This window comes from Heteronotia binoei, chromosome 13 (genome assembly GCF_032191835.1).
Source record: "Heteronotia binoei isolate CCM8104 ecotype False Entrance Well chromosome 13, APGP_CSIRO_Hbin_v1, whole genome shotgun sequence".
Taxonomy (NCBI): Eukaryota; Metazoa; Chordata; class Lepidosauria; order Squamata; family Gekkonidae; genus Heteronotia; species Heteronotia binoei.
In genome coordinates this window covers 69,745,661-69,764,031 of record NC_083235.1, presented here as the reverse complement: position 1 = coordinate 69,764,031, position 18,371 = coordinate 69,745,661, and the positions used below count along the sequence as shown (strand labels likewise).

The following is an 18,371-nucleotide window of genomic DNA, read 5'->3' as shown; positions in this document are numbered from 1 at the left end:
TGGAGCCTGGAGACATTAGGGGTGCAGCCAATATCAAGGCTGTGACAAGCAGAATTGAACTCCAAAGGGAGTTCTGGCCATCACATTTAAAGGGACGGCACACCTTTTCAATGCCTTCCTTCCATTGGAAATAATGAAGGATAGGGGCACCTTCTTTTGGGGCTCATAGAATTGGACCCCCTGGTCCAACCTTTTTGAAACTTGGGGGTTATTTTGGGGAGAGGCACTAGATGCTATACTGAAAATTTGGTGCCTCTACCCCCAAAAACAGCCCCCCCAAAGCCCCAGATACCCGCTGATCCATTCTCTATTATTTTCTATGGGAATAAACCTCCATAGGGAATAGCAGAGTTCCAGCAGACATTTCCCTCCCCCCCCCTTTCTGACGACCCTGAAGGGGGGGGGAGGGCCTCCAAACCGGGGGATCCCCTGCCCCCACCTGGGGATTGGCAACCCCAGCGGGAAGCCAGAGTCACCAGCGCGCCGCATTCCAAAGGCAAGCAGGCGTTCCAAAGTGCGCATGCGCGCTACTTCTCTCTCGCCTGCTGCAGCGTCCCCAGCACGGCTTCGAAGCTCCTCCCCCGAAGAGCACCACCCGCTGCCCCTGCCGGGGAGGGCGGGGAAGGAAGCGGAAGTGAAGCTGGGGAGCGCTGACAGCAGCCGGGCGGCCTTGTGCGCGGACTCTTGGGCAGCGCGATGATCCCCACGGAGGAGGCGTCCGCCCGGAGGAGGGAAATAGAAGAGAAGCTCAAGCAGGTGGGGCGGGACGGCGGCTCCTCGGGGATTCCCTCTCCGGCTGCCCGGGGTCTCCTTCTCCCCTCGCTTCCTTCTCTCTCCCTGCTCCTGCTGTGGCCCAGCCCAGAGCTCTTGCAGACCCCTGCGAGGCGCTGCGGTACAAAGGAGAGAAATCCCCGACAGGGAGTCCCAGCCCCGCGAGGTGGAGAGCACTGGAGATGGCCTCGGCAGCCAGGAGGCAACGCTCCCTTCCTGCAGAGAAAGCCCTGCCTCGAGACCCCGTGGTGCAAAAGGTTTCATTGGGAAAGGAAAGGAAAGGAAAGGTCCCCTGTGCAAGCGCCAGGACTTATTTTATTTCCTGGGTACTCATTTTACCGACCTCAGAAGGATGGGATAAAAATAAAATATGATAAAATAATACGATATTTAGATAAAAATATGGAGCACAGGTCCATCAGTGCCTATTAGCCACAGTGTATGTGTGTATGTATAAAATTTTTTGCCACTGTGTGACACAGAGTGTTGGACTTGATGGGCCGTTGGCCTGATCCAACATGGCTTCTCTTATGTTCTTATGTTATGTTCTTATGGGAGGGCTGAGTCAACCTCAAGCCGGCGACCTGAAAACCCAGCTTCCGCCGGGATCGAACTCAGGTCGTGAGCAGAGCTTAGGACTGCAGTACTGCAGGTTTAACACACTGCGCTGCGGGGAAAGGAAAGGAAAGGAAAGGTCCCCTGTGCAAGCGCCAATCGTTTCCGACGTTGGGGTGACGTTGCTTTCACAATGTTTTCACAGCAGACTTTCTACGGGGTGGTTTGCCATTGCCTTCCCCAGTCATCTACGCTCCACCCCCCCCCCCCCAGCAAGCTGGGTACTTATTTTACCGACCTCGGAAGGATGGAAGGCTGAGTCAACCTCAAGCCGGCTACCTGAAAACCCAGCTTCCTCCAGGGATCGAACTCAGGCCCTGTGCAGAGCTTAGGACTGCAGTACTGAAGGTTTAACACACTGCGCCGCGGGGCTCTTAAGTAAAGGAAAGGAAAGGTCCCCTGTGCGAGCGCCAATCGTTTCCAACTCTGGGGTGACGTTGCTTTCACAACGTTTTCACGGCAGACTTTTTACGGGGTGGTTTGCCATTGCCTTCCCCAGTCATCTACGCTCCACCCCCCCCCCCAGCAAGCTGGGGACTCATTTTACCGACCTCGGAAGGATGGAAGGCTGAGTCAACCTCAAGCCAGCTACCTGAAAACCCAGCTTCCGCCGGGGATCGAACTCAGGCCCTGAGCAGAGCTTAGGACTACAGTACTGCAGGTTTAACGTGACGGGTGGCCATCTAACCATTTTGTAAATATTATGACTTACTGTATTTTAGCACCTAATTTATATATTTTATCTATTTTAATTAATTTATTATGTAACTGACTATATTTAAAACTGCATACACTGTTTTATTTGAATCATGGAATTCCATGTCTGTTAGCCGCCCTGAGCCCGCCTTTGGCGGGGGAGGGCGGGATATAAAAATAAAGTTATTATTATTATTATTATTATTAACACACTGCGCCGCGGGGCTCTTAAGTATAGGAAAGGAAAGGTCCCCTGTGCGAGCGCCAATCGTTTCCGACTCTGGGGTGACGTTGCTTTCACAACGTTTTCACGGCAGACTTTCTACGGGGTGGTTTGCCATTGCCTTCCCCAGTCATCTACGCTCCCCCCCCCCAGCAAGCTGGGTACTTATTTTACCGACCTCGGAAGGATGGAAGGCTGAGTCAACCTGAAGCCGGCTACCTGAAAACCCAGCTTCCGCTGGGGATCGAACTCAGGCCCTGAGCAGAGCTTAGGACTGCAGTACTGCAGGTTTAACACACTGCGTCGCGGGGCTCTTAAGTAAAGGAAAGGAAAGGTCCCCTGTGCAAGCGCCAATCGTTTCCGACGCTGGGGTGACGTTGCTTTCACAATGTTTTCGCGGCAGACTTTTTACAGGGTGGTTTGCCATTGCCTTCCCCAGTCATCTACACTCCCCCCCTCCCCCAGCAAGCTGGGTACTTATTTTACTGACCTCAGAAGGATGGAAGGCTGAGTCAACCTCAAGCCGGCGACCTGAAAACCCAGCTTCCGCCGGGGATCGAACTCAGGCCCTGTGCAGAGCTTAGGACTGCAGTACTGCAGGTTTAACACACTGCGCCGTGGGGCTCTTAAGGAAAGGAAAGGAAAGGTCCCCTGTGCAAGCGTATTTTGGACTGCAGCAGGTGGGAAAAGGCAAGAAAGTAGTATTCTATCTGCAGAACTGTTCAATTGGCAATTTACATATTACATAATATTATTTACCAATAATATTAGTTTAAATGTAGTTAAGCTATCACAAAATGTGACAAACATGTAATACTTTGAAGGTCTACAATAATACAGTGTTTATAATGTACTGTCTAGTTCTTGAACATATTTACCGCAATTAAAATGAAGAAACATTAGTGTAGAAGTTTTGCAAGAGAGTCTGTGACGGCTTAGAAAAATAAAATTCAAAAATTTCCTTTCAGTAGACTGAATTATTGGATGTGCACATTTGTTTTTTCCTTCTTGCATCGACAGGAAGAAGAAACGCTGTCTTTCATCAGAGACAGTCTAGAGAAAAGTGACCAGCTGACAAAAAACATGGTGAGTTCACCTAACCTATGACTTTTCATTTAAAGCAGAACACAAACATTTTACAATGGAATTTCTGCGGAATTACTCCCATCTAAGCTCCGTGAAATCACTTGACAGAGTGGAGTAACTTTGTATAAATTCGCACTGTTAGTTTCTGTTTGAATTGGATGTCTCTTGACTCATAAAGCAATGAGATTCCAGTGTTGGTGGTCTTTGAGCCCTGTTGTACCTCGAATGTCTCTTGGTTTTGTCGTTTAGGTTTCCATTCTGTCATCCTTTGAAAGCCGCTTGATGAAGCTGGAGAACTCCATTATTCCTGTGCATAAGCAGACTGAGAACCTTCAACGCCTGCAGGAGAACGTTGAGAAGACACTATTCTGTTTGGATCACGTAATTAGTTACTACCATGTCGCAAAGGACACAGAGAAGATAATAAGGGAAGGGTGAGCTGATTTCCTGGACACTCATAGAAATCAGTGAAATTAGACTTGGGTCATTCTTCATAAAGCCTGGACATGGATAGCTCAGGCTAGTCTGATCTTGTCAGATGTCGAAAGCTAAGAAGAGCTGGCCCTGGTGGTGAGTGTTTGGATGGGAGACCTCCAGGGAGATCCAGGATCATGATGCAGAAGCAGGGAATGGCAAACCTCTTCGGAATGTCTCTTGCCTTTAAAACCCCACAGGGTTACCTGTGATGGGAATGGCAAAAAAAAAAACACAAAACATTTTATGTAAGAAAAATGGACTTTCCAGGTATTTGTTGAGTCTCTTCTGGAGAGCCAGTTTGGTGTAGTGGTTAAGTGTGTGGACTCTTATCTAGGAGAACCGGGTTTGATTCCCCACTCCTCCACTTGCACCTGCTGGAATGGCCTTGGGTCAGCCATAGCCCTGGCAGAGGTTGTCCTTGAAAGGGCAGCTGCTGGGAGAGCCCTCTCCAGCCCCACCCACCTCACAGGGTGTCTGTTGTGGGGGGAGAACCGGGTTTGATTCCCCACTCCTCCACTTGCACCTGCTGGCATGGCCTTGGGTCAGCCATAGCTCTGGCAGAGGTTGTCCTTGAAAGGGCAGCTGCTGTGAGAGCCCTCTCCAGCCCCACCCACCTCACAGGGTGTCTGTTGTGGGGGGAGAACCGGGTTTGATTCCCCACTCCTCCACTTGCACCTGCTGGAATGGCCCTGGGTCAGCCATAGCTCTGGCAGAGGTTGTCCTTGAAAGGGCAGCTGCTGGGAGAGCCCTCTCCAGCCCCACCCACCTCACAGGGTGTCTGTTGTGCAGGAGGAAGGGAAAGGAGATTGTGAGCCGCTCTGAGACTCTTCGGAGTGGAGGGTGGGATATAAATCCAGTATCTTCATCTACCTCACAGGGTGTCTGTTGTAGGGGAGGAAGGGAAAGAAGATTGTGAGCCGCTCTGAGACTCTTCGGAGTGTAGGGCGGGATATAAATCCAATATCTTCATCTACCTCACAGAGTGTCTGTTGTGGGGGAGGAAGGGAAAGGAGATTGTGAGCCGCTCTGAGTCTCTTCGGAGTGTAGGGCGGGATATAAATCCAATATCTTCATCTACCTCACAGGGTGTCTGTTGTGGGGGAGGAAGGGAAAGAAGATTGTGAGCCGCTCTGAGACTCTTCGGAGCGTAGGGCGGGATATAAATCCAATATCTTCTTCTTCTTCTTCCAATGCCTGTCTTGCTGTCCTCTCGTGGTTTACCGTCTTGATTGACCTAATTCATTTTGAGAGTGGTAGCTGAGTCAGTGAAATTGAAGGGAATGGAACGTATCGCGTCATCTTTTGATTGGTGGTGGGAAGCGGTGTCAAGTTACTCGTGACTTACGGCGCCTCCGTCAAGTTCTCAAGGCAAGAGACATTCGGAGGCGGCTTGCCAGTGCTGGCCTCCACGTCATGACCCTGTTTTTCCCTGGAGGTCGCCCATCCAAATACTAGCTAGGACCGACCCTCCTTAGCTTCTGAGATCTACAAGATCGGGCGAGCCTTGGTTATCCAGATCGGGGCTCATCTTTTGATTAGTGAAGAAAAAGCAACAGCAGCTGGGAGCAGATGTGTCAGCCCATCTTCATTTCTTTAATTTCTCAGGGGAATTGCAAGGTACATCTTTCTTTTTTCTCACCTTTGTTAATCTAAAGCTGATTTAAAAAACAAACAAACTATCGGCTGTTTCTATATAGTTGCCAACTACACGGGGGCACTAGAAATATTCCCCTACCGTGGTGGCAGCAGCAGCAGCAAGCAAAGAAGCAAGCTTCTTTCTGTGCTGGCTGCTACCACTGCCCCCTACCTTCTGTTTCTCTCTTTTGCACCTGTGCAAAAGTGTAGACACAGTAGTAATTTCAGCAGGTTGCTCCCTGTGACCTAGACTCCCTCTTTCCCCATGGTTTTCCCTTTTCTGTTGGAGTCAGAGTGTAATGTTACAGCACAACTTGGCAGGGAAGGAAAAAAGCCCTTCAAAGGGCTAAAAGTACTTGTCTCTCTGTCAAAGGGCTAAAGTGAGGTGGAGGGGAATGGAGTGTCGCTCTCCACCAACCCTGTGTGTTGTGGTTTCAGGGAAGCACCCAGGTGGATGCTCTGTACACAGCCATCCTGCCATTTCCTCTGTCAAATGGATTATGGGAGCTCGATGAGTCGTGCGTTGCTTTGTTGTGCTTGAGCGCAGCATTATCTGAATGCCCTCAAATATTGTGAGGGCTTCTCACCGTCATTGTCAGAGGAAATCCCCCCATGTCAAAACATCCCTAAGTTTGTATTTTTAACTTTGTTTTTGTAGACTGTGTAGCCAAACTGCTTACTCTTAGCCCGTTTATTTGTACCCTTGCCACTCATCTCTGCCAGTATGTCGAAGGAGCCCTGTTAACTGTATGACCCATGAGAACTTTGTTAACTGATGTGGTGGTTATAGTGTCTCACTATGATCTGAGAGATTGTCAGGATCAGCTGGGTATCAGTCAACAAACTACTCTGATGAAACCACAGATAAAGTTTATTAGTATTGAAAAAGTCAGAGCCAGTCTATGCATGAGCAGCCTTGCAAGGAATGAAGGCGAATGCTTACAGTAGGGTAGATGTAGAGCATTTGCACAGGTAAATTGTGGCGCCTCTCCCTCCCGCCTTCAAGACATTCAAACTTATTCCCACCAAGTGCCATAACCATGAGTGTATTCTCAATCCAGTCCGAGGTCGTGACACAAAGGTGTCCATTTGAGGCCTAGATGCCGGTTGCTTTAGTAATGTGATAACTGGCTGAGCATGGGTTACACAGATTCTGCATTAGCTGCAAAAGTAAAGACATTACCCTCCCCCTCCAAACAGCATCCCTCTATAACGGTAGGTTTCAGTAACAGAAAAGCAGACACTTCTGAAACCCCACTCTGCTATGGACGCTTACTGGGTGACCTTGGGCTAGTCACATACTCTCATCTGAGGTGGTTGTAGATATAAAATAGAAGTCAGCAGAACAATGTAAGCCACATTGGGTCTCTATAGGGGTAAAGGTGAAGTATATATGAAGCTAACTAACCTATACTCATGCTGCTACAAATAACAGTAAATGTGTGGTTACTTGTTTGCTGACTATGGATTGTTGTGTGTGCTGGCCATCTTCATGATGTTATTCTTTTTCTCTTTTTTGGTACCTTTGTATTTATGTATGCGTGTGTTTGTGTGTGTGTGCATGTGTGAGTGTGTGTGCGCTAACCTGGAAGTCATGGCAGCCTCTGGTGACTGACCCCTACTGGAGGCCTGGAGGATATTCAGAGAGGTGACTGAATAAGGCCTGCCCCCACCTCCTGACTGCTGGTATTCTTTTGGAGGTCTCCCTTCCAAGTACTTGCCAGAGTCGACCCTGTTTAGCAGCTTCTGAGATCTGATGAGATCAGGCTTGCCTGGGATATCCCATGTCAGGGCTTCATGTAGTTGTTCTTAAACAATTTCAGTGAACGAGAACAGCCTTTCCTAAACCATTAGCAGAAAAAAGCAATTTTAAAAAATCCTGAGGGAAATGCTGGTCTGTTAGGCTTTCCAGGTGCGTCGCAGTAAAAAATATGTAGCTTTGTTAACCCGACTGTGCTCTTGTTTGCAGCCCTACAGGGAGATTAGAAGAGTACTTGGGCTGCATGGCTAAAATCCAGAAAGCTGTGGAATATTTCCAAGACAACAATCCCGACAGCCCAGAACTCAACACAGTGGTACGTGATGTGGCCGAGTGGGAACTCGTGACGGTTTCCAGGTCTATCTTACACCTCTCCTTGCTTTAAACTCATAGAAGGCCGTATTGCATTTGGGAACAAATATCAGTGCTTCGTAAAATCTTTATGCTCTTTAAAATCCTATATGAACATATGAAGCTGCCTTATACTGAATCAGACCCTTGGTCCATCAAAGTCAGTACTGTCTTCTCAGACTGGCAGCGGCTCTCCAGGGTCTCAAGCTGAGGTTTTTCACACCTATTTGCCTGGACCCTTTTGAGTTGGAGATGCCAGGGATTGAACCTGGGACCTTCTGCTTCCCAAGCAGATGCTCTACCACTGAGCCACCATCCCTCCCCTAATATGAACATATGAAACTGCCTTATACTGAATCAGACCCTGGGTCCATCAAAGTCAGTATTGTCTACTCAGACTGGCAGCGGCTCTCCAGGATCTCAAGCTGAGGTTTTTCACACCTATTTGCCTGGACCCTTTTTTGGAGATGCCGGGGATTGAACCTGGGACCTTCTGCTTCCCAAGCAGATGCTCTACCACTGAGCCACCGTCCCTCCCCAATCCCACCGTGATTCCCCATTTCTTCACCTGCTGGTGTGACCTTGCATCAGTCAAAATTCTCCCAGAGCTCTAACAGCCCCCTACTGACTGTCTGTTGTGGTGAAAGAAAAAAGGAAGGCGATTGTAAGCCACTCCCGAGTGAAGGGTGGGGTATAAAACCAATCTTCTCTGGACAACGTGGCAGCTCAATTGATTCTGAACTCAAAAGACACCAGGTTGTATTCTGTTGTTCCATTGACAGGAAAGGGTCGGGAGCAACCTTGCCTGATGCTCCGCCTCACTTCAGTCCCCTGGCCCATTTGGTTTTTTGTCTGGCAGGGTATCTTTCCTTCCTGCAGTGCTTTTTCAGAGGGTCACATGTCAGGGGGAGGCAGAAAACAATCTGATTTCACCACTTGAACAGGGAAGGGTACATGGCTCAGTGGCTGAGCATCTACTTGGTGTGCAGAAGATCCTAAGTAGATACGGGCACAAACCACCTTTTTGCTGTTGGGTTCATGGTTCGGGACTGGACAATGAACCAATATGTTGGTTCGCAAACCAGACCAGTATTGGTTTGTGACCCCAGCTTTCTGCTCCCCACTGCTTTTCATGGGGAGCAGAAAGTAGAATTTAAATGGCCCTGAGCCATTTAAACCAAACAGCTGAGCCCTGCTTTCCGCTCTCTGCCATTCCGTTGTTTTTTTGTGAAGAGCAGAAAGCAGGGGTTTAACTGGGTAGGAACCATTTAAACCCCTGCTTTCTTCTCGTCACAAACTGCCTTAAAATTTGTGGAAGTTTGTGGCAGCTCTTCAGTTCATGAACAGCAAACCAGCCACAATTCACGACAAACTTTAGTCTGTGAGCCAGTTCATGCCCATTCCTAATCCAAAATTCAGTCCCTGGCATCTCAAGTTAAAGGACTGGGTAGTAGGTGATTTAAAATACCTCTGCCTAACATCCTGGATGGTTGCTGCTGGTCTGAGTAGACAATACTGGACCTTGATGGACCAGTGGTTTGACTCAGGCAGTTCTTCTGTTCATGTGTGGTACTTGGGATGCCATCAGGTTGGAGCAACATGTCATGTCCCTTTAATAGAAATGATAGGATGTCACTTAGCTATATGCCACTTATGCCTCCTTTCCTTGTGATTCCGCCTGTTCCCACTGTCATATCTTCCCCTCCCCAGGAGTACTGGAATCCCCAGGCCAGTCATCTCCTGCTGGTGTCCACCAGCCCTTCAGACCGGTGAATAGTGGTATTCTGTGTTACTAGAGTGTAATGTCAGTTCCATATAAGAACATAAGAAGAGCCTTGTTGGACCAGACCAATGGTCCATCTAGTCCAGAATCCTGTCTCACTCAGTGGCCAACCAATTCCTCTGGACAGCCAACAAAAAGGGAATAGAAGCTGAGGCCTTGTGCCAAATTTCTAAGACTCTTATTGAACTAGGGTTTTTAAAAGGAAACATGTAGTTTTTGTGGTAGAGCCATTTTCCCTTTTAAAGGATTTAAATGTGTACCAAATCCCTAAATGGTTTATTGACCTCAGGAGCTGAGGTAATTTGGTGGTCTTGAGGGAAAAGATACGTCGATAGGGAAAGAGGTAGAAGTGAATGTGCAGTCAATCACAATGCCCGTGTTGTATTTTAACACCTTGAAAGCAGTAGCAAAGATAGCTCATCTGTTTCAAATGTGTTGTTTCAACCAGAAATTGCTGTTTGAGAAGGGCAAAGAATCTCTAGAATCTGAATTTCGCAGTCTTATGACCCGATACTCCAAACCAGTTCCTCCAATCCTCATCCTGGATCTCATCAGTTTAGATGAAGAAATGGAAACCCAAGAAGATGTGACCCTAGAACATCTTCCTGAGAGCATCCTGCAGGACATCATCCGGATTTCTGGTTGGCTAGTGGATTATGGAAGGAACCAAGGTAAATTGTCCCAGGGAATTTGCTACTTCCTGTACATTTGCCCCGAGACAAGGTTGGGTAACACAGGGAACAAGTGGGCCATAAAAAAATTCTGTTGTGGCCCGGAGTCTATTTAATTCTTGAATGACCCAGTTTTCATATTAAGTTTCTGATCCTTATGATTACAGAAATGTATTTCCAGTGGTTCAGGGTAGGCAGAAACCTGTATCTGTTATTGGACAGCCACCTGGATTTGGCCATGGGTTTGGAGGCCGTGATTGGGTCATTGAAACAGAGCAGGTTGAGATTGAATCTAACTAAGATGGAGGTTCTGTGGCTGGGGGTGAGGGGGGGGGGCTTGGAGCTGGGGCATAGACTGCTCACCTTTGGCGGGGCTCCATTGAGACCGGTGCAGGCTGGGTCTTGGCTGCCCCCTTGAATATGGAGGCTCAAGTCACACCTATTGCCAGGGTGGTTTTTTCCCATCTATGCCAGGCTCAGCAATTGGCCCCTTTGCTGTTGTGCTCTGACCTAGCCATGGTAATCCATGCAGTGGTCACCTCCAGGCTAGACTACTATAACTCGCTCTACTCTGGCCTGCCTTTGAGAATGACCTGGAAACTCCTGACTGGGAGCATCATGAATGGCACACATACTGCTGCACTGGCTCCCAGTGGAGTACCGAGTCAAGTTCAAGGTTCTGGTATTGACTTTAAGACCCTGAGCAGTCAGGAACTGATATATCTACAGACCCATATCCACCATTATGTCCCTGGGAGAGCGTGACGTTCCTTAGACAACAACTTACTAACGGTTCCTGGCCCAAAAGACATCCGGCTGTCCTCAACCAGGGCCGGGGATTTTTCAGTTCTGGCCTCAACCTGGTTTAGTTCTCTTCTGAACACCGTCAAGACCCTGCAGGGCCTGTAAGCAGAGATGTTCCACCAGGCTTTTGGTTGAGGGCAGCGACGGTTACCATCTTGGCTGGCACCTTCTTCCGTTCTCTGTATTCACCCTACCCCTCTTCCTCCCTACCCGCAAAGCGGTCAGCGGTTTGGGAATGGAAATAATTAGAACTTGCCGTCTGAGTCTCTTAGATTAGATTTATGATACCAATGTTAACCAGATATTTTATTTTTTATGTTTGACATTTTTACCTTTACTGTACATTGTCCAGAGCCCTGCAGTAGCAAGGACTGGGCAATCCATCAGTCCAATTAATAATAATAATAATAAGTTAAAGTAATGCTAAATCATACTTGTTCTAATTTTTGTACCAATAGGAGCTAAATGCTTGTCATGGTAGCTGAAGGTAGAATCCAGAGGCATGTGCACAAGTCTGAGATAATGATTTGCTGAGATTCCTTTGAAGCAGCTCATCTCACTAGACTCCAAAATTGCATTTAAAATTTGTCTTAGACAGAGGGCTGGGAGTGCATATATATATATATATATATATATATATATATATATATATATATATATATATATATATATATATATATATAAATAAAATTAAGTAAGTGAATACATATACTCTTTAATGATGACCAAAGCCTTTCCCTGCTATCTAAAAACCCCAAAAATTTAGGAAACAAGAGTCTCCAGTTCTTCTGGAGCAAGCCCAAGTAGGCTTCTGTTACAAGCCCAAGTAGGCTACTGATTATTCGTTGGTTTCTATAAAGAGGTGTCTGAGCACCTCTGACTTTCTTGTCCTTGGTAAAGCAAATGAGGTTTTTACACATGCCCTTAGCTTTGGAATGTCCATCAAGTGTCTGACAGTGGTTTTTGTTTGTCTGTTCGTTCATGTGGCTTTCCCTCAAGCAATAACCCTTCCCTCCAGTGTTGTGTTGAACACTGGTGTGATTAAAGGGTACTGAGGTAGTTAACATGCATTAATTTTGAGTGTGTAACTCTTGGTACCTCATTAATACAAAGTGAAAAAGCAACCTTTGATGGGATTAACAATATAGGAAGCCATTCACAAGCTGTTCTAGTAAATGTAATGATAGAAGAAGAAGAATTGCAGATTTATACCCCGCCCTTCTCCCTGAATCAGAGACTCAGAGCGCCTTACAATGTCCTATATATTCTCCCCCCACAACAGACACCCTGTGAGGTGGGTGGGGCTGAGAGGGCTCTCACAGCAGCTGCCCTTTCAAGGACAACCTCTGCCAGAGCTATGGCTGACCCAAGGCCATTCCAGCAGGTGCAAGTGGAGGAGTGGGGAATCAAACCTGGTTCTCCCAGATAAGAGTCCACGCACTTAACCACTACACCAAACTGGCTCAACCAGCTTGTTTATTTTGCAGCTACATACAAAGGTGCCTACTTAAATGGTATGTGGATCACATTTGGCAGAAATCTTCAAAAGTCTTAGTTTTTAAAGTGGCTAGGGATCCTTCATGTATTAAAACAAGATGACAAAGTAATATTAGAAACATTTATGATTTCTTCAGCAAAGCTACATTTTTAAACCCTTGAGTTTTTGGGAGGGTGTTGATACCAAGAGAATGTACACATCTGGATAGCTTAATTTTTTCCTTAGATCTCATCTATTTTTTTTAACGATTTCCATTATTTTCATACAGACTAATACATATGTCATATGATCATCTCCATGAAGGCAAAAATAAAGTAGAGCGGTAGTAATAATCACACTGAAGATATAAGTCATCTATGTAATCAACGATTGTGGTCTTTTTGCAACAACTGATCCATAAAACCACAGAACGTTACACCAGAATGTTTCCCTTGTCATGGCCCATAACAGCCGTATAGACCGGCAAAGCTGAACAAAACAAAAATACATGTTTGACTAGATGTTTGTATTTCTGTGGGCGCTTTCCTTGTATAGTTTTAACACAAATCAAATCTTTCAGAGTAACTAATATTTTAGAGGCAGCAAAATTGCAAGCAGATAAAAAGGCACTTTTTTCTCATGCATCTATAAGATTTGCAAACCGTGTATTATGGCACTCAGACCATAAACAGACATATAGCTGTACAATACACACATTATTTTCAAACTCTATAGTGGTTCTTCGCTATGAGGGGGCACTGGCTGAGTGGCTGTCATCCCCTTTGTACAGAGGATTGATCTCCATTAGATGGATGGTGATCTGATGATAGATGTGTTAATGGTTCCTCCTTTATATTTGGAGTGTTAAACTTTTTTGGAGAGGAATAAGAAGAAATGTCACTTACAAGCTCTTTCAAAAAAAAGTTCATCAATGCCCAGCTATTTGACCAACTTCAGATATGTGAATCCGAATGCCTTCTTGGTTGCTTTTTCTTCCCCATTTCGGCTCTGTGTCTTTCAGAGACAGTGGGAGATATACAGCTCTCAAAGGCACAGCTGCTGTATTGTCCAGATGCTAAACAATCCAACCAATAATTGGAGAGTGCAAAGGAGTTCAAAATCTGGTGGTTTTGATCCAGTTAGACCAAATAAAGTGTGATAAGGTATCTTAGGCTACTAGAAGGGTGTTAAAAATGCAGATAAAGATGAATCTGTGGAGCAAGTGAAGGACAATGTTTGTCCATTGCCATCTTACTGAGCTCTCTATAGTGGTTCAAAATATATATAGGCATACACCCTCTTCAGGTTTGTTATCCCAAAATATAGTGAAAATTGCCCAATACTTCAAGAATTTGTCCTCATACAAATTCTCAAGTACCCAAGGTACTTGTATAATATGCTAATTTAGTAAAATGAGTGATCTTCCAAATTCTGTAAACCCAGTCAGGTATTGTAGGGACCTCAACACACTTCCAGCAGCTGACAATACACTTTTTTAGCAGCAGTTATGAGACTAGTCACCGACTCTAAATCTAGCATAACAGAATAACTTTAAGGTCAAAAGGGATCTCGTCGCCAGTAATCTCATTTCCATACTGAGAACCAAAACCTCTGTATTCCAGTATGTTCCCAAAAGATGTGGAATTGGTCTGCCCTAGAGAATGACGTCTACAAATGTCTGTGGGTATTTGTAAATTTGAGCCAATTTATATGGAGTTAGAGAACAGTCATGCAGGATCTTATATATGTTCTCTTTACAGTGACTGGAGATCAACTTCTTTGGTATTCTCTCCCAGCCATAACCACTCACTAGCTGTTATCTCTTCCCTCAGCCATCATTCCCATTTTTTAAACCTATTGTCTTTTATCTGTGTTCATAATTCTAGTGTATGCCCTCCTGTGCAGAGAGTATGTTATTGCTTCAATGATCCTTCCACCCCCATTTTCTTTGCTTGATGATTTATTCCCCAGAGTGTGCCCATCTCCCTTTGGGTGGAAGGTGCTATTTCTGTAGTGAGAGGGCCAACTGATGCAGGGTGATATGGAAAATAACATAAAAACTCTCTTCCTAGTGTGAAAGTCTACGTGACACGTCATGCGTTAAGACTTCAGCTTTGTACACATTTTCTTTTGTAATCTTTATAACAGTCCTGTGAAGTTAGTGGTGTTTTCATATTACGGATCAGTGGCCTAGGATGAGGGAGAATAGCTTGCCTATGACAACCTTGTGAGTTTGTTGCAGAGGAGAGCTTGAAACCAGGAGCTTACAAATGCCGTCTTAGGCAGAGCCAGTCTAAGCACACTGCTTTCAGTAGGTTTAGATGGAAGTAGCTGTACATAGGAATGCGCTGTTAGTCTCTTAGCCACAGTACTATATCTTGAACATAAGAACATAAGAGAAGCCATGTTGGATCAGGCCAATGGCCCATCCAGTCCTACACTCTGTGTCACACAGTGGCAAAAATTTTTATACATACACACACACTGTGGCTAATAGCCACTGATGGACCTCTGCTCCATATTTTTATCTAAACCCCTCTTGCAGGTGGCTATGCTTGTGGCCGCCACCACCTCCTGTGGCAGTGAATTCCACATGTTAATCACCCTTTGGGTGAAGAAGTACTTCCTTTTATCCGTTTTAACCTGGCTGCTCAGCAATTTCATCGAATGCCCACGAGTTCTTGTATTGTGAGAAAGGGAGAAAAGTACTTCTTTCTCTACTTTCTCCATCCCATGCATTATCTTGTAAACCTCTATCATGTCACCCCGCAGTCGACGTTTCTCCAAGCTAAAGAGTCCCAAGCGTTTCAACCTTTCTTCATAGGAAAAGTGTTCCAGCCCTTTAATCATTCTAGTTGCCCTTTTCTGGACTTTCTCCAATGCTATAATATCCTTTTTGAGGTGCGGCGACCAGAACTGCACACAGTACTCCAAATGAGACTGCACCATCGATTTATACAGGGGCATTATGATACTGGCTGATTTGTTTTCAATTCCCTTCCTAATAATTCCCAGCATGGCGTTGGCCTTTTTTATTGCAAATGCACACTGTCTTGACATTTTCAGTGAGTTTTCTACCACGACCCCAAGATCTTGCTTTTACAGTGAATTCCTGTGCAGAGTTACTATAGTCTAAGTCCATTGAAATCAATGGATGTAGACAGGAGTAAACTGGTTGTGGAAGGTGTGAATAGGTGCCTGGAAGCAGTTTTGAAATGGAAGAGGCTAAAAACTTAATTCCCCAAAAACTGAAGTTCTTCTGGTGGAGAAGAGGTCTGACTCAGGAATGGGGATATCTCCTGTCTTGGATGCAGTCTGCTCAAGGGAGCAGATTTGTAGCTTCTGAAGCAGCTAGACCTGGGGGCTTCCGTTGGATAAACAAGTTAAAGTGTTGGCTAGAGACGCCTTTCAATTGCTGTGGTTGGTGAGCCAACCGCAGCTGTTCTTGGACAGGAAAGATCTTGCCGCTGTGGTGCATGCCCTGGTAACATCTGTATTGGATTACTACAACGTGCCATACGTGGGGCTGCCCTTGAAGACTCTCCTGAAGCTACAGTTGGTACAAAAAGCTGCAGCCAGAATGCTGAATGGACTGTCTCACAAATTGCTTCTGGGCTGAGTTCAAAGGGCTGGTATTGACTTGAAAGCTTGGGAGCAGCAGATATGGAGAGCTTCCTGCTCCTATAGATAGATGCCATAGACCTTTATTGGCATTGATATAAGGGTACAGTATACTTTAAAAACCAACAATAATACTGTGGGATATAATAAAACCTTAAAAAAAAACCCAGCAAAAGTTAAATGACATAAAATAGCTGTGGGCTATGCTTGAGTAATAATAATAATAATAATATTTTATTTTTATCCCGCCCTCCCCACCTCGGCAGGCTCAGGGCGGCTGACAACATTTCATAAAAACATACAATAATAATCAAAACAGTTAAATTTAACAATATAAAACATTATAAGACATTAAACTTAACATTATAAGACATTAAACTTAAACTTAATTGACGCTAGTTCTGCTAGTACCAGCAGTGCGGTATAGATCTTTAAACCGCATTTGGCGGATCCTTGATTTACGGTCCTCTCTAGCAGTCCGAATGTGCAAGTCTAAAAAGGGAGGTCTTGCAGGCCCTGCGGAACTGGTCAAGGTTCCGCAGGGCCCGCACCTCCTCAGGGAGTTGGTTCCAAAGCCTCTGTGCCTCTGTGTTGGTTCCAAAGCCTCTGTGATTTGGATCGCAACCTGTAAAAAGCAAGCAACGTGAGTAATAACAAAATTGTGTTTCCCGTGGAGTAAAAAGCGAACCTTGGCATTGACAGAGAGGCCTTGATGGTCAAAGAGCAGAGCATCTAGGTATCTTGCTCGTGGACTGCTATAGAAAGGGCAGTCCAGAAGAACATGAGGGACCGTTTCGATGACTCCTTGGCTACAAGGGCATCGTCTAAGATCGCGGGGGATTCTGTGGTATCTTCCGGAGAGGATGGCTGATGGTAATGCATTAAATCTAGCCAGCATGAGTGCCCTTCTTTGGTGAGGATCAGTTAAAAAGAGGAAATAGGGAGCTAAAAACCCAGGAGTCTGAGATAAACCCAGATAGCTTGGGGAGCAAGTTTTCCGAGCTGCCTCGGTTAGACGTTGCAACTGGATATCTAGTAGTCTGCGTTTGATGGATTGAAATACCTCAGGGCCTGCTCCTATATGATCTTGCCTGTCCGCTCTGGACATCTTCAGAGGCCCTAGTTCAGGTGTCCATGCCATATGAGGCAAGATGGGAGGTAACCTGAGAGGGCCTTCTTGGTGGTGGCACAGAAACTTTGGAACTCCCTCCCCAGGAGATTTGCCTGTCTTCCTCTATCATTGTCTTCTACCGGTTGGTGAAGATGTTTGGGTTTGTTTGGCATTCGCTCACTCGTCGTTATTAGCCCTCCTCCTGTTTGTGCGTTTTTTAGGAATTTGTGTTAACATTTTAAGTTTGTTTTAAATATTTTATATATTTGTATTTTAAATGCTTTAATGGCTTGGGGACCCTGAATTGGGCGGGAAGGCAGCATGGAAATGTTTTCAATAAATAAAAAATAATAACTACTTTAGGCCAATGCGTAAGGTGCTCTGACCTCTTCAGTTGTAGAATAGGGCCTAAGGGTAGGGGCACCAATTTCTCAGACTGTTTCTGTTCTGATGGGTGAAGCATTTGGCAGGGGAGTTGTGGGGTTTAGTGAGATTGTAAAGCATTTCAGTCTCTGAAGGTGCAACTGTACATTGCCTGCAAATATGTGTGACAGAGCCACACTGCCACTTAAACAGTAGGAAGGAAAGAGCTTCTGAAGAAGATAATTTACAGCCCTGAAACGGGGGGGGGGGGGGGGGGGGGGCGGTGAGGCAGAAGAGGTAGTACTTAACCCTTTCCTTGCCTGCTATTTCTCTTCTCTGTCTCTCCCAATTTGCCTTTCTTTTTAAAAGACAGTTTTAAGGCTCAGTTATGTGCATTTCCATGTAACATGAAGTTTTGGCCTTAAGTAATTATTAAATATAAAATGGTATTTTTTTAAAAATCTAGTTCCTGGAGCTTGCAATAACTGTAAAGAATTAACACATTATCTGAAATCTCTTCAATATGGCTTGCCTTGTATGACCTAGTCAAACGTTGAAGTGAATTCAGAGCAAGTCAGCTCTTTCCTCATCTCCTTTGTGACCTTGGAATAAATATGTGAACCACAAAGGAACAGTTCTTCTAGCAGACAATGTCTTTTGGTGGTTTCCAGTGAACCCAGCGTGCCTTGTATTCTGTTCTGGCCTCAGCTACTTACCTTTCTCTGTCTCCAGCAGTTCAGCCACAGAAGGAGCCGCAACAGGTGATGGTGGTATCTTCAAGTCCAGTCTGGAGTGAGTAAGGGAGGAGACAGTTGGCAAAGTGTAGAGGCTTTAGGCAACAGTGGTGGGGGTGGAAGGGTAGCTGGAAGTAAGTTCAGTTTCCTAGCTGCTGGGGAGACTGGCACGAAAGGAAGGGAAGGCCTGGAAG

General features: G+C 45.7%; 1 protein-coding gene across 11 annotated transcripts in view; it reads left to right on the top strand.

The window, feature by feature from the left end:
- Nucleotides 1–604: 604 nt before the first annotated feature.
- Nucleotides 605–18,371, top strand: part of EXOC7 (exocyst complex component 7) — a 62,545-nt gene continuing 44,778 nt past the window's right edge. For 8 of the 11 annotated variants that reach the window (XM_060252018.1, XM_060252015.1, XM_060252017.1 and 5 more), the window contains exons 1-5: nucleotides 642–756; nucleotides 3,326–3,391; nucleotides 3,641–3,825; nucleotides 7,473–7,578; nucleotides 9,845–10,067. In XM_060252018.1, the coding sequence (XP_060108001.1) occupies nucleotides 697–756; nucleotides 3,326–3,391; nucleotides 3,641–3,825; nucleotides 7,473–7,578; nucleotides 9,845–10,067 (640 nt within the window). In that variant the 5' untranslated portion in view covers nucleotides 642–696. Of the gene's footprint in view, nucleotides 757–3,325; nucleotides 3,392–3,640; nucleotides 3,826–7,472; nucleotides 7,579–9,844; nucleotides 10,068–18,175; nucleotides 18,236–18,371 lie in introns of all 11 variants that reach the window. The other 3 variants (XM_060252010.1, XM_060252020.1, XM_060252019.1) reach the window with 3 other exon arrangements.